General features: G+C 40.6%; 1 protein-coding gene across 4 annotated transcripts; it reads left to right on the top strand.

Moving 5' to 3' along the window:
* Window positions 1-1,929: 1,929 nt before the first annotated feature.
* LOC130723308 (actin-related protein 6) lies at window positions 1,930-6,016 on the top strand. Of its 4 annotated transcripts, none has more exons than XR_009014257.1 (8): window positions 1,930-2,768; window positions 3,897-4,107; window positions 4,183-4,246; window positions 4,434-4,518; window positions 5,011-5,061; window positions 5,169-5,231; window positions 5,311-5,466; window positions 5,554-6,016. XR_009014257.1 is itself a non-coding variant. In XM_057574306.1 (8 exons), exons 1-7 carry the CDS (start codon window positions 2,074-2,076, stop codon window positions 5,427-5,429), a joined length of 1,299 nt encoding a protein of 432 aa, XP_057430289.1. In that variant the 5' UTR covers window positions 1,934-2,073; the 3' UTR covers window positions 5,430-5,466; window positions 5,554-6,016. The 4 variants fall into 4 exon arrangements, 2 of the variants coding, with proteins under 2 accessions (XP_057430289.1, XP_057430288.1); XR_009014256.1 differs by having other exon boundaries at window positions 1,932-2,768; window positions 5,311-5,462; XM_057574306.1 differs by having other exon boundaries at window positions 1,934-2,768; window positions 5,300-5,466.
* The last annotated feature ends 9,536 nt before the right edge of the window (window positions 6,017-15,552 follow it).

The following is a 15,552-nucleotide window of genomic DNA, read 5'->3' as shown; positions in this document are numbered from 1 at the left end:
ATTGTGGAATATGAACCCTAATTCCCAAATAGGAATTAGAGAGAATGTACAAAGTTGCAGAGCATTCGAGAGGCTCTACTCTCTCCCAAGTCCCAATTTCCTAAATGATCTCAAAAGATACCTAAACTCTTCTAGCAATCCCTTATTTATAGGCTATAAGCTCACTAACACTAAGCCCACTAACAATAAGCCCACTCTAATTCTAGGTCTCTATCAAACTTCTTCATAGACTCACGTCCTTGATGATGTATCTAACGCTGCTATTTCATTATGCCTATACATTTTGTTATGTCTTAACATACTACTGTTTTTTTTATAGGCAAATGTTAGTTGTTAGAAATGTTAGTAAATTAATCCCTCCTCCGGGTTCGAACCCGGGACTCTTCACCTTTCACCCCACCCAACCCTTATGTCCCTAACTCTTATTACTTGATTTATCCTTCGGGACCTTAACTTTCTATTGTAATTCATGTTTGAACAACTTCAATAAGAGACTGGGAATTGGAATAGCTTGCTCATTTAATTCTATAAAGATATTTTACAAAAGGTAGAGAATTTTAATCAGCATAAAATGGACATACTGGCCAAGGTATTGTAGTTTTTTTTTTCTTGCACTGTCACTTTTATTGTTTCAAATATTATACTTCACCTCTTTTGCTTTTTTATTAAAAAGGGAAATACTATAAAAGTCAAAACTGGTAGCAACTAATAGTGGAAAGGTAAATTTAATTGCCCCTAAAATAAATTGCTAAACTCAAAGAAAGTACTGAAAATAGCAATAAGGACCCACAATAACATTTGAAAAAAGGAAGCATGTAACCAGACAGAGTATTGCTTGAGGATTTACAGTTCCTACTTCCTATCTTTTGATTAATCACTCAGCCTTACCATCGTATAACATAGCAAAAATATCATGAGGGAGTAATAATGGAAAGTGGAAACCCAAGTCGCAAACCAGTATCATAAATAATGATATTTCACTTTTTTTTCTCTAACGGACGTCGCCACCCGTTCGAAAAACAGTTGTATGTTCTTCTTAACAAATATCTTTCTTGGAGTTTGAACTTGTGTTTTCATCCTTACGGAAGTCTAACTTACTTATCGCTAGACCAAAATCATGTTGGTGTAATGATATTTTACTTGAACCACTATTTTTCATCAACCACAAAAAATAATGATATTTTAGAAAAGAAAAAGAAAAGTAGTGGTTCAAGTATTTCGTTAATGAGGTGGTGCTCACTACCCATCTAATTTATTTTTTATGTATAAAAATTCAGGGTGAGAGGATGATGCTCTAGTCTAAGGCAGGAAAAACTTTTGCCCAAAGAGTACTTATAGAAGACTTACATTTACCTCACTCAAGGGAACTAGTGAGGATTCGAACTTTTCAAAATGAATCAAATGAGAATCAAATAAAATGAAACCAATATAAAAACTACGTCAAACACTCACATTACTTTCCAATATTTGATGGACAAAAGCCAAACTCGACATGGTTAATAATTGTGATGTATCTCCATCACACTTACATCAACTCAAAGAAAGGAAGAAAAGAGAGAAAATGAGATATCAGATAGATTATGTAAAAGGAAAAAGAAAGAGGAGATGAGAGAAAATGAATGAAATGGAATAGAATAGAATGAGAAATGTAAATGAATCAAAACCCACGTCATCCTTTCTCAAAGCATCACCTACATGAAAGAAGTTTAAAGAAGTACATCAAGGGTCAAAATCATAGTTCTGTAAGATAAATAAGTTTTTTTTATCTATTGAAGAAAAGTTACATTTTAATCCCATGATAGAGAAATTAGTTGGATTTAGCATTCGCCCTAGCCTGAATTTCAATATCATACTTATGTGTTGTGATATTAATTAGAATGATGTCTATTTCTTTCTTCATAAATATTCAGGTGTTTTTTTTAATGAATCTCACAAAATAAATATTTGTATTTTTAGTTAATATGCGCACTCAACATTAGGGAAGAATTTGATTCATTCATGGTATCAATCATCAAAGTGAAACCAAACCAGTCAACATGAAGCCGTGAGTGGTAATGTAATCATCGCTCGCAAATGTCCCCGAACGTGGTGGTTCTAGACAACGGCGGCGGCCTAGTGAAGGCCGGAATCGGCGGCGAACGCGACCCCTCCGCCATCGTCCCAAACTGCCTCTACCGCCCCTCCGCCGCCAAGAAATGGCTCCACCCAAACCCCCTAAACTCCGCCGCCGAACAAGACCTCACCTCCGCCGCCGTCCGCCGCCCCATGGACCGCGGCTATCTCATAAACCCCGACCTCGAGCGCGAGATCTGGTCCCACCTCTTCTCCTCCACCCTCCGCATAAACCCTTCACAGTGCTCCCTCCTCGTGACGGAACCGCTCTTCGCTCTCCCCTCCATTCAACGCTCCCTCGACGAGCTCGTCTTCGAGGATTTCAACTTCCGGTCACTCTACGTCGCCGATTCCCCTTCCCTCGTCCACCTCTACGAAGCCAGCCGTGGAAGGCCGAACGGACCTAAGGCGCAGTGCAGTTTGGTGGTGGACTGCGGATTCTCCTTCACCCACGCCGCCCCTGTGTTCCAGAATTTCACCCTCAACTACGCCGTGAAGAGGATTGATCTTGGTGGTAAGGCCCTCACCAACCACCTTAAGGACCTTGTTTCCTTTCGCTCCCTCAATGTCATGGATGAGACTTTCATCATTGATGAAGTGAAAGAGAAGCTCTGCTTTGTTTCCCTTGATCTTCCCCTTCATCTCAATGTGGCCAGGTTTCATCTCTCTAAACCCATGTTTTTTCTGTTAAATCATGCTTTCAGTAGTCAACTTAATTTTTGTTTTTGTTTATGTTAAATCAGTTGCCAGTAAAAGATTTATTTGTAAGCTGGTTCTTAGAACATAAATGTTCATTTACAAGCTATGTAAGGAGTTAATGTTGGAAAGTTATCATATCATCAACCAACAATCAATATTGGTGGTAGGCAAGTTAGATCCTTGTAGGAGTCGGGGCACTAGTTCGAACTCCAGGAAAGTCATTTGTTAGGGGACTGCCACAATTTTACGAATGACTGAAAAGACAAAAAAAAAAAGAGCTTATGATGGGTTAGGGGTAGTTTACTTATAAATTATAATGCAAGAATTAGTGTGTCTTTGGAAATCTACAAGATTTCCAAATTGGCAGGAGAAGTGATTCTGGGATGATTATTGGTGAATCCAAACATATTGTAACATTGCTATCAAAAGCAAAAGCATATCAAAATAACTTATCACCTAAATATTCATTGATATAATAAAAGCTCATTCTTATCCCAGTGTTTGGATTCTGTTGAATGGAATAACTTATCACCTAATTATTTGTTTATATAAGCTCATTCGTACGGTCTTACCAGTACCACGTAGTGTGTGCTTGGATTTCTGTTGAATTCAATGCTGATCCACGCTAAACTCAACTCTACAAAGTCTTGCTTCTTCATTTGTACGTTGAGATTTGTGAATTCACTTTTGCATTGGTGCAAGTGGAGGACTAAGCATGCACATAAACGTTTAGTTATAAGCTATATAAGCTCTTAATATTAGAAAATTATCAAAATAAGCTCGTAATGGTTTGTAGATAGTTTACTTAAAATGCAAGAGTTGTTTGCTTTACTTATCAAAACATATGTGTAAGTGGAAATAGAGTAGAATTTTATGTTGGAGGAAGAAGTGGTTGTGGGAGGTTCAACGAATTCAAACACACTGCAAAGTTACTCATAAAAGCAAAAGCATATGGAAACTAATATGATATATCTTTCCAAGGTTGAGGATGAAAATAAGGTTTATGCAAAAGGGTTTACTCGTGGCATTATTTATAGGCACCATAATAGAATACATGATTCTGACTGTGTTGTGCTTTATGATAGGAAGAGTGGGAAAGAGAATCTCCTGAGGTGTACATATGTGCTTCCGGATGGTGTGACATACATGAAGGGGTTTGTTAAATATCCAGATCAGGCGCGCAGATATCTTTCTTTGACGGATGGTGGTCTTCCTTCTCCCTTGGCGGATGTGAATATCCCAGATATTGCTGAGGAGCATCTTCAGGATACAAAGAAAATTGATTTGACAAAAAATGTATTTTCTTGCATTTCTTTTTGTACCATGGAATTCATTTCTTTTGTCTGTTATTTTAATAACTGTGTTCTGTAGGAATTCGACTTGACAAATGAACGGTTTCTTGTCCCGGAGATGATCTTCCGTCCTGCTGATTTGGGTCTGTCACTTTTATTTAATTCTAGTACTGTTTTCAAATGAAGTACAACTTCAGTTAGTTCTTTGGTTGATGACTTTCTTAAGTGACAGTAATTGAAGGAGGTTCTTAGTCTAATCTGATCATTTTCCCATTGGTATTAGTTGTTTCTTCTGTTCTCTATAAAAAAGCTGAACGGAAAGGTTTGCAGGAATGAACCAGGCTGGGCTAGCAGAATGCATTGTACAAGCTGTTAATTCCTGCCATCCACATCTCCACCCTGTACTCTATGAAAGGTAACCAATTGAAAGCAATTGATTTGATGCTGTGTGTTAGGACCGATGACCCAATCGCAGGTCCAAGGGAATCACTGGCTCAAGAGGGGAGTGGACCCAAGATATGGAGAGTATATTCTAGAAGGGGTAAAGGGGGAAATAGGGCTAAGGGATAACTAACTAACAGCCAGCTGTTGAGAGAGAGGGTGAGAGCTGATTGTAATCCCAGAGTATAAGGGACGTTGAGGAAGGTAGAGAGAGTATCTTATGTAAACTAGTGCATAGAAATGAATAGGAAGCTTTGAGCTTCCTATAGGAGCCTAGCTCTGGTCAGATTCAGGAGATATTACTCCCTTTCTGTAGTTCCCAAATCCATTAATAAGCAATCAAATACATTTTTAGTTCAATCTGTGCATTTCTTTGGTTTCCTTTGTTGAGGTTCTCAACACTGTGTTTGTAGTTTGTACTCACAATTCTCATTTTTTATAATGCTGTGTGTGTACTTTTTGGCAGCATCATTTTAACTGGTGGAAGCACCTTATTTCCTCATTTTGCTGAGAGACTGTAAGTTAGTGCCACTGCACTTTACCATGATGCTGTAAATTTTCTGCACTTTGATGTGGCCTGTATATTGGTTTGCAAGTTTAAATTGTCGAGTCTAAATTTTGCAGGGAGAAGGAGCTTCGGCCTCTAGTTCCTGATGACTTTCATGTGAAGATAACAAATCAAGAAGAGTAAGTTTTCTTTCCTTGGTAATTTTGTTTCATGGAAGTTCAGAATTTCAATATAAGCTGTTCTACAGTCCCATTTTAGGTGTTTGGCGTGGAGGATCGCTGTTAGCTTCAAGTCCGGATTTTGAATCAATGTGTGTGACTAAGTCAGAGTATGAGGAGCTTGGTTCTGCTAGATGCCGTAAGAGGTTCTTTCATTAACTACTGATGCTATCGACACTGCTAGCAAATCTTGTATGTAAGCCTGATATGTACTATTTAGCTACTGTACTAATATTCAAAAAGATGTCAATTGTTATTCTCTATCATTTTCTAATTCCTGCAGCTTCCTCCCAAACAAATGGGGAATGAGAGAGAAGACTGGGCTGATGGTGTGACCAAGTGCGCAAATGGGGAAATATTGGTTAAACCCATGATATGTTATTGCATAGTTCAGCCATTGTTCTGTCCTTGTATCATTTCAATGGTTTCTTTAGTCTTACTTGGTCCAAGGGGTGAATTCTGGATTATCATCTTCTCTGGAGGGAGTTTTTTTGGGATGCTGTACATGTAGTCTACAATTTTCTAGTGAGCATGATGCACAGATGCAGGCACACTGGTATTTTGGATCTACTCCCTTTTATCTTCAACAAGTGGAATGTACTTTTAATGTGCCATCAAATGTGGTATTGTAAGGATTTTGCAAATTGTATATAATATTATTATTTGCATTGTCAGGATGCCCGTAAGCTCTTTTACCTTGCTCTTGAAGCTTGTGTTTCTATCAATTTAATGGGGTCTTACTGCTATTTTACCCTGAGTAGAATAGTGTTCTTTCTTTTATTTGTTCTTTTTGCCAATTCTGTATTATTGGAGTGAGTTTGAAATGCTACGTACAATCATTATGCTTTGAATGCCCCTTCACTTGAGTAATTTCTTTTGATAATGGTAGCTTCTCCGGTTATGCTTTACATGTCGTCCCTTCCAAAAGATTTAATGAATCTAAATTCAAAGATGACGGGGAACTCTTGTTCAAAGCTCTGGCAGCATTACAACCGGATTGTTGTAATGGAGAATGAACACGAGTATGTCAATGTGTGATCTATATACAGACGGGTTGTAAAAATTATTTGTAAAATCGTCACTATTATGATTACTTTATTACTAGTCCGATAACCCGTGCGCTGCACGGAATTTTATGTTGAATTTTTTTAATAAATAAATTAGTTCATAGTTATGTAATTTTTAAATTATAAAAATAAGTCAATCGTGTATAAGTCAACCGCATAATAATATATGAAAAGAAAAATAAAATAAATAAATGAAATTGTGTTGTGTACTCAAATATTTCCAAAAACTCTCTTAAACACTACATTTACAGTACTGGTCTGTTGTTTGTCTAACTCATCCAATATACAAAGTTTAAGACACTTTTTTGAGTGTACTCTAGAGAACTACATATAACTGACCATGAGTGAAGACGGGTCTCGAAAGAAAGAGGTCAACCTGAGATAGTGTTTGTCCTTGACTTTTGTTTATGGTCATCGCAAAACATACTTCAATTCGAAACTGTCTTTTTTTTTTGAAACAGTCTTCTTCTTAATTTAATTGAAAATTTGGAATCATAAGGAACCAAGTCCATTCTTGAAATGTGCACTTTGTCATTAGCATTTGTTCCCATGATAGCAGTTGCACCAATACCATGTTCACCAAGTTCATCCACAATTAACCTCGTTTCATTGCATAAACCTGTTGTTTGGTCTATATTTCTATAAAGCATGATTGGAGTACCAACTTTCAATAATAATTTGTGGTTTGACATTCCTGAAATTTTAGTGTCGTTCAAAAATTATGTGGTAAACCACTCACCTCGGATTTCATAATCCTTATCAAATTGCAAGGCAGAGTCGAAGCTCATATATTAATGTTATGGTGCAGCTATCATGTCAAGCATGTAATTGTTTATAATTTCAATAGTCTCTAGTGTAGGGGTCAATATTGTTCTATCTTGAAAAAATTGCGTGTCTTTCATTTTGTGCGTAAGGTCAGGATATGTATATTTAATCAATTTCATTAATGGGTCAGAATTAATTGGGATGAGCATATCTGGCGGGATTTGAGCATCATACTCTCCTGCTCTGGAATCAGGATGATCATCATTTCCAATTTTAAGAATCCAATCTACAAACTCTTTGATTTCTTTTGTTTCATCAGTCGTCTCAGCTGCGGTTAGCCACATGTTCTTAGACAAATTTTCATAACTTTTGCAATGCTTCCACAATGATGGAATGTTTACAGTAGCTTCCACAACTTCGTGTGTGCTCCTCTAGTTATTACATGTAGTATTTGTCTAAAATCACCTCCAAGTATTACTACTTCTCCTCCAAAAGGTTTGTGCATTGTCTTCATTTCTCAACCTCATTAAATCTTGGAGTGTAACGTCTAGAGCTTCGAAACTGTAAGACCTGGATTTTCAGAACAAGCTAATTTCCGACTCACGCGTAGAATCAGTGTAAGCGTGACAGGAGTTTGATATTTGAGAAAGATTAATGAAGAAGAAAGTTCAGGAATTGCTTGAGGAATGTTGCGTAGTCATTTTAGGAATTAGAGCGAGTCGTCTGCACACCCGCCTTATGGCAAGCGTGTCCAGAATAGGCTAATTTCGCTTTAGAGCAACGTTTTAAGTGAGATTTCGAATCCTTGGAAAATTTAAAGATTTTCTTTATTTTTCCTTCGACCAGTGTTTCATTTCGGAACTCTAGACTGTACGCACGATAGTATTCACTTTTCGGAAGTCCGACGACGCTAATTTCCTTGCTTCGAAACCCTAGATTCGAGCGATGGATGAAGACTTTTTCTATTCGGGACTTCTAACGAATTTTCCGTCCGCGTTGCCAGATTTGTTTCGACATTTCCAATCTTTCTTCAGAAGGAAGTTTTGTCGTCTGAGCATCACAGCAAAAAGTAGTTTAACGGGACAGATTAACTTACACCGCCTTTGGGATTTTAGATATCGTTTTTCCCAAATCATAGATAATTGTTTTGAGTTCTGGAATTCTGACGCCAGAATCTCTCTTAGAATTCCTCGGTGGACGTGCTGCAAAAATCGGAATCGCGAAATTTTCATTTTCCCGCGATTTCACCTGCCTATAAATAGCTCGAAAAAGCAAAATCTCTTCATTCTCACCCATTCAAGGCCGCGAGCAAGGAGAGAGGAGGAGAGGAGAAATTTTCGCGAAAACTTGACCAATCTTCGTGCAGTTCGTCCCTACTTCTAGGTATTGAGGTAACTAGCATGAATCCTACCTCTGTTTACTGTTTCTGTTGCGTTTCTGAAGTCGTTTCTGTGCTCACAGTTTTGAGCTTTTTCTAAAATTGTCCGATTTCCTTGATTTCTTGGTTGGGTTATGTTCCTTATGTTCCCATGAGTCTAAAACCTCTGTCAGTAATCGCCGATTGCGATTCAGTTGTCCAAGATCTGAAAAATTGATTCAAAACCCCATTAGTCGCACATTTCGAAACTTTATTGTCGAAAAGCTGTAATCTGACTTCGTGCCTTTAGGATTTGTTGTCACGGATGTCATGAGGATCAATGCTGTCAAATTTGTTTTCCGAACTGATAACTTTGAAGTTTTGAGCCTTTATTTTGGACCAAAATGCCCCTGGATAGTCGTATTTCGACCCGATTGTCCGAAAATTGTTCCGACAATTTCTTTGCCTTAGTTTTACCCTAAAACTACCTTGTGAATTGATTTAGATCGAAGAAAAAGTTCGAAAACCCTATTTTCCATGGTGGCCGAAACCTAATTGCTTGGGTACCGTGTCCAAAAATAATTTTTGGGTCTCTATGACCTGAGCCATTGCGTAGCTCTTTCAATTGTCGAAATTTTGGCGCCGGTTTCGTGTCATTCTGAGTTCTGTAGCTCGCGTTATGCTCGTTTTAGCGAACGAAGTCTCCGTTGTCAATTTGTGCCTAAATAGGAACTCTGAAGCTTTAGAGGCTTTCTTTACGATTTCGATTAGTATTAGTAGATCGTGTTGCTCCTAGTGAAGCTTGTGTTGATGATTGTGTTTTCTTTGTTCTAGGTTCGCAATTTCCATGCCCAACTTCTACTCACGAAGGTAAGGGTAACTCGGTTTTAGAGCGTCTTTGAGTCTTGCATGCTTTTATCGCACTGCCTGTGTTTGAGATGAAGATGTTTATATTGATTGGCAGATGATTATGATTATTATGCTGAATTTGGAAAATGTTTTCTGAGAGGCTTCGGCCGTTTACTGGTTTCTGTCGTTACTGCTTCCTAGTGGATGGAACATGTGGTTACTTTGGATTGGTCCTTGGTTGGGCTTTGTTGTTGTCTGACTTGGCATATAGGGCTTGAGTCAAGTGGCGATGAGGAGGTGTGTCCTATCATTGTCCCATCTTGCGAGATGCTAAGTGGCGATCAGGAGGTGTGTCCTATGATTGTCCCGTCTTGTGTGACGTTAAGTGGCGATTAGGAGGTGTGTCCTATGATTGTCCCGTCATGTATGACGTTATAAGTGGCGATGAGGAGGTGTGTCCTATCATTGTCCCGTCTTGAGAGACGATATTGATCGATCCATTTTGTTAGCAGCATATAGTTGCATTATAGGGAACTAACACCTGACCCTATGTTGTTGGATTTTCGTATTGGTTTATTGATATCTGATTTGATGTTACATTGTTGAGGTTATTATTATCTGAGTCCGATTTATGTTTAAGTTGTTGATATATGAGTTGAGTTATGTTGCTAGTTATTTACCATGCCAGGTAATTAAATTCGAACAGCATGATTTTTCTCTTTTATACATGGTAATTGCATGGAGTTAACCCTTTCTATTTGCTACTTGTTGTTTGGGCGCTTAACGCTATTAGGCGATGGAGATCCTTCCGCCGAGGCATAGCTACTCGAGTTGGAGATCGAGTTGTAAGTGGTGGAGTAGAGGTATGAGAAGCAGCTTTGCTTCTCTTCTTGTGGATTATGTTGGAGTCTCTTTTACTTTATGAGAACTCTGTTATTAAAGTCTTGCTTCCGCCACTGTTAAAGTGCGCATGTTTATTCTGAACCTTACTTATGGTATTGTAAACTATTATTACTGTATATCGGGAAACAAGTTATCTAAATAAAGTTATGGTATGTTTCCAACCTTTTAGCCGAAGTGTTTAGTTGTTTTACAGAAAAAAAATTCCCTTGGTTTTTAGGGATTGCAGATTGGTCCTTAGACTTTGTTAGGTTACTAATGTGACTCCTCAGTTGAGAAATTGGGGTGTTACAATTGTGGTATCAGAGCTTTGGTCTAGAAAACCAGAGCTTTTGGGTAGAGTGCCTGCTTAAGATGTTTGAACTCTGAGACCGATTGATGGGGTGTCAATCGGAGGAAGAGTGTGCTTGATTACTGTTTATATAGATTATTTTTGAAGGTTATTCGTAAGTGAATAACCTTATGCTAGTTATTGTTAATTATACATTTGATATAAGTATATACATAGTTAGTTATTATAGAACTTTGTGTTGTTCTGGCCTGAGTATCTGTTGTGGTCTTTGACTGTTCATGAAAACAGGAACAGGAGGTTTCCACAACCGATCGAGACTCAAGGTTCAGACAGCATGAATCCGATGGAGCAAGCTATTGCTAATCTGACTGCCCTTATGGCACAACAAGTTACTAACACTGCTGCAAGGGAGGAAGCTGAAGCTCAACGTGCTGCTACTGCTGCTTTGGTGGCTGCACAAAACCAAGCTGAAGAGAATGCCCGCCATGTTCAGCGGGAGGAACGTGAATTAGCTGCTGCTCAGACCAGGGGTCTGAATGATTTCAAGCGTCAGGATCCGCCGAAGTTCTCTGGGGGCTTCGATCCGGAAGAAGCTGACTTATGGCTCCAAGAGTTGGAGAAGATCTTTACCTTCTTGCGTACAACTGCAGAGATGAAAGTTGATTATGCAACCTACCTCCTAACGGGTGAAGCTGAGTATTGGTGGCGTGGGGCTAGGGCTATGATGGAGGCTGACCATCGAGCCATCACTTGGGAGTGTTTCCGTGGAGCTTTCTTGGACAAGTACTTTCCTAGAAGTGCTAGAGCCGCTAAGGAAGCACAATTTCTGAGACTCCGTCAAGGAGGCATGACCGTTGCTGAGTATGCTGCAAAGTTGGAGTCGTTGGCTAAACACTTCCGTTACTTTAGAGGACAGATTGATGAAGGCTACATGTGTGAGCGATTCATTGAGGGGCTGTGTTATGAGCTGCAGAGGGCGGTGCAACCGCTAGGACTGAATCGCTACCAAGTGCTGGTGGAGAAGACCAAGGGGATTGAGGCCATTGATAATGCAAGGGGCAAATTCCAAGGTCTGAACAAGCCTTACCAAGGAAGTGGAGGTCCGGCTAGGACTAACCCAGGAAGAGGTGACAAGGGTAGGCATTTCCAGAAGAAGCCGTATGTTCGTCCTCAGGGTAGGGGGACAACTTCTGGGTCCTTTTATCCTACTGGTGGAAATGCAATTGCACTAAGAACCCCATCTGGGAATCGGGAGGATGTGACTTGCTTCAGGTGCAACAAAAAGGGGCACTATGCCAACCACTGTTCTGAGAGTCTTGCGGCGTGTTGGAACTGCAACAAGCCAGGCCACACTGCTGCAGAGTGCAGGATTCCTAAAGTTGAGGCTGCTGCAAATGTTGCTGGGGCTAGGAGGCCTACTGCTGGTGGAAGGGTCTACTCGATCAGTGGAACTGAAGCTGAGGAAGACGATGGTCTGATCCGCAGTACCTGCGAGATTGCGGGTAATTCCCTTATCGCGCTATTTGATTCTGGTGCTACGCATTCATTTATAGATATAGCTTGTGCGGCAAGGTTAAAGCTAGAAGTGTCAAAGCTACCGTTTGACTTGACAGTGTCTACCCCTGCATCTAAGAGTCTAGTAACTAACACTGCATGTCTGGAATGTCCTTGGATGTACCTAGATAAGAAGTTTGTAGCAAACTTAATCTGTTTACCTCTCAAGGGATTGGATGTGATCATAGGCATGGATTGGTTGTCCCACCATCATGTTCTTCTTGATTGCGCCAATAAGGTAGTTATCTTTCCCGATGCTGGACTCGCTGAGTTCCTGAACTCGTACTTTTCAAAGCTTTCTTTGAGGAAAGGAGCTTTGAGTTCTCTCATGTCTACAACCGTGGTGGAAGCTAAGGAGAATGGAGTACACGGAATTGCTGTTGTGCAAGATTTCGAGGATGTGTTCCCCGAAGACGTACCTGGAATACCTCCGGTCAGAGATATGGAGTTCACAATTGATATAGTCCCAGGCACTGGACCTATATCAATCGCACCGTATCGTATGGCACCGGCAGAACTGACTGAGCTGAAGAGTCAACTCGAAGATTTAACCAAGAAGGGGTTTATCCGACCTAGCGTTTCTCCGTGGGGAGCGCCAGTGCTGCTTGTGAAGAAGAAAGACGGAAGATCGCGACTTTGTGTGGATTATCGACAGTTGAACAAAGTCACGATAAAGAACCGTTATCCGTTGCCAAGGATTGACGATTTGATGGATCAGTTGAAGGGTGCTGCTATTTTCTCGAAGATTGACCTGAGATCGGGATATCACCAGATTAGAGTCAAGGATGAGGATATTCAAAAGACGGCGTTTAGGACACGCTATGGGCACTATGAGTACTTGGTGATGCCGTTTGGAGTTACGAATGCACCAGCTGTATTCATGGACTACATGAATAGGATCTTTCATCCATTCTTGGATCGCTTCGTTGTGGTGTTCATCGACGACATCTTGATCTACTCGAGGAATCGTGAAGAACACGAGGAACATCTACGTCAAGTATTACAAGTTCTTCGGGATAAGGTACTGTATGCTAACGCGACAAAGTGTGAATTTTGGCTCGAAGAAGTAAAGTTTTTAGGACATGTCATCTCAAAGGAGGGTATTGCTGTGGATCCCAGTAAAGTGGAAGCGGTACTTGCATGGGAGCGTCCTAAGACTGTGACAGATATAAGGAGTTTCATCGGTTTAGCTGGATATTACCGACGATTCATCGAAGGTTTTGCTAAGATTGCAGGACCATTGACGAAACTCACCCGGAAGAACCAACCTTTTGCTTGGACAGAGGATTGTGAACAGAGTTTCCAAGATATGAAGAAGCGTTTGACGACCGCGCCAGTTCTGACATTACCACAAGAGAAGGAACCCTACGAGGTTTACTGCGATGCTTCGTACCAAGGTTTGGGTTGTGTGTTGATGCAACACCGAAAGGCTGTGGCTTATTCTTCAAGGCAATTGAAGATACATGAACGGAACTATCCTACGCACGATTTGGAGTTAGCGGTTGTGGTATTTGCGCTCAAGATTTGGAGGCACTATCTTTATGGGAGAACTTTCACTGTTTTTAGTGATCATAAGAGCCTGAAGTACCTGTTCGATCAGAAGGATCTGAATATGAGACAAAGGCGTTGGGTGGAATTCATCAAGGACTATGATTTCACTTTGTTGTACCACCCAGGAAAAGAAAATGTTGTAGCAGACGCACTGAGTCGCCAGACAATTCATGTTTCATCGTTGATGATTAAGGAATTGGAACTTATCGAGACTTTTCGCGACCTCAGTTTGGGTATGCAAGTGACACCTGGAAAATTGAGCTTTGGGATGGTGACGATCACTAGTGATTTTCTGAACGAGATCAAGGTGAAACAACTGTTAGATGAGGAGCTGATCGAGAAACGGAACTTGATCATTTTGGGAAAAGCGCCGGATTTTGAGGTAGGAACTGACAACATTCTGCGTTGCAAAGGACGTGTCTGCGTACCATTGGACATGGAGTTGAGAAGGATGATTCTTGACGAAGGTCACAAGAGCAGATTGAGTATTCATCCGGGATCGACAAAGATGTATCAAGATCTAAAGTTGAATTTTTGGTGGCCAGGAATGAAGAAGAATGTAGCAGAGTTTGTGGCGGCATGTCTGACATGTCAGAAGGCGAAGATAGAACATCAAAAGCCTGCGGGTATGTTACAGTCACTTGATGTGCCGGAGTGGAAGTTGGACAGTATCTCTATGGATTTCGTGGTAGCTTTGCCAGCTACGAGGAAGAGATTTGATTCCATTTGGGTCATTGTGGACCGTCTGACGAAGTCAGCACATTTCATACCGGTGAAGACCACGTTCAATGTGGAGGCACTTGCAAAAGTGTATGTCGCTGAGATTGTACGACTTCATGGAGTACCATCGAGTATTGTTTCTGACAGAGATCCGAAGTTTACTTCGCATTTCTGGAAGGCGTTGCACGAGGCGCTTGGGACGAAGTTGAGGTTGAGCTCTGCCTATCACCCTCAGACGGATGGACAGACAGAGAGGACAATACAGTCATTGGAAGACTTGCTGCGAGCCTGTGTTCTGGATAGTCAAGAAAGCTGGGATGAGCTGTTGCCGTTGATCGAGTTTACTTATAACAACAGTTTTCATGCTAGTATTGGAATGGCACCTTATGAGGCTTTGTATGGGAGGAGATGTAGAACTCCTTTATGTTGGTTTCAAGATGGCGAACATCTTCTCGTTGGACCTGAATTAGTACAACAAACTACTGAGAAAGTGAAGCAAATACAAGAGAAGATGAGGACGTCACAGAGTCGACAGAAGAGTTATGCTGACACACGACGGAGAGAGTTAGAGTTTGAGGCGGGAGACCATGTGTTTCTTCGCGTGACACCAACTACCGGAGTGGGAAGAGCGATAAAGTCGAGGAAGCTGACACCGAAGTTCATTGGACCGTATCAGATTATCGAGCGAGTCGGTAAAGTAGCTTATCGGATTGCGTTGCCACCTTTTCTTTCCAAGATTCATGATGTGCTACACGTGTCACAATTGAGGAAGTATATTCCTGATCCCTCTCACATCATCAAGGAAGATGATATTCAGCTTAGAGACAACTTGTCTTTTGAAGTGGCACCAATGAGGATTGAGGAACGTAGGATCAAGCAGTTGAGGAACAAGCAGGTTCCTCTGGTAAAAGTGATTTGGAACCAAGTCACGGGCGATGCTACTTGGGAACTAGAAGAGAGGATGAAGGAACAGTATCCGGAACTCTTCACTGAGCCTTAAGTTTCGAGGACGAAACTTTCTTTTTGGGGGGTAGTATTGTAAGACCTGGATTTTCAGAACAAGCTAATTTCCGACTCACGCGTAGAATCAGTGTAAGCGTGACAGGAGTTTGATATTTGAGAAAGATTAATGAAGAAGAAAGTTCAGGAATTGCTTGAGGAATGTTGCGTAGTCATTTTAGGAATTAGAGCGAGTCGTCTGCACACCCGCCTTATGGCAAGCGTGTC

This window comes from Lotus japonicus, chromosome 6, assembly GCF_012489685.1.
Source record: "Lotus japonicus ecotype B-129 chromosome 6, LjGifu_v1.2".
In the NCBI taxonomy this organism is placed as follows: Eukaryota; Viridiplantae; Streptophyta; class Magnoliopsida; order Fabales; family Fabaceae; genus Lotus; species Lotus japonicus.
The sequence above is the reverse complement of the archived record's forward strand: the minus strand, read 5'-3'. Positions and strand labels throughout refer to the sequence as shown.

Coding starts and splice junctions, on each gene's coding strand:
- LOC130723308 (XM_057574306.1), top strand. CDS start 2,074: ATGTCCCCGAACGTGGTGGTTCTAGACAACGGCGGCGGCCTAGTGAAG. Junction 4,247..4,433: donor CTTCCGTCCTGCTGATTTGG/GTCTGTCACTTT, acceptor AAAGGTTTGCAG/GAATGAACCAGGCTGGGCTA. Junction 5,232..5,299: donor AAGATAACAAATCAAGAAGA/GTAAGTTTTCTT, acceptor GCTGTTCTACAG/TCCCATTTTAGGTGTTTGGC.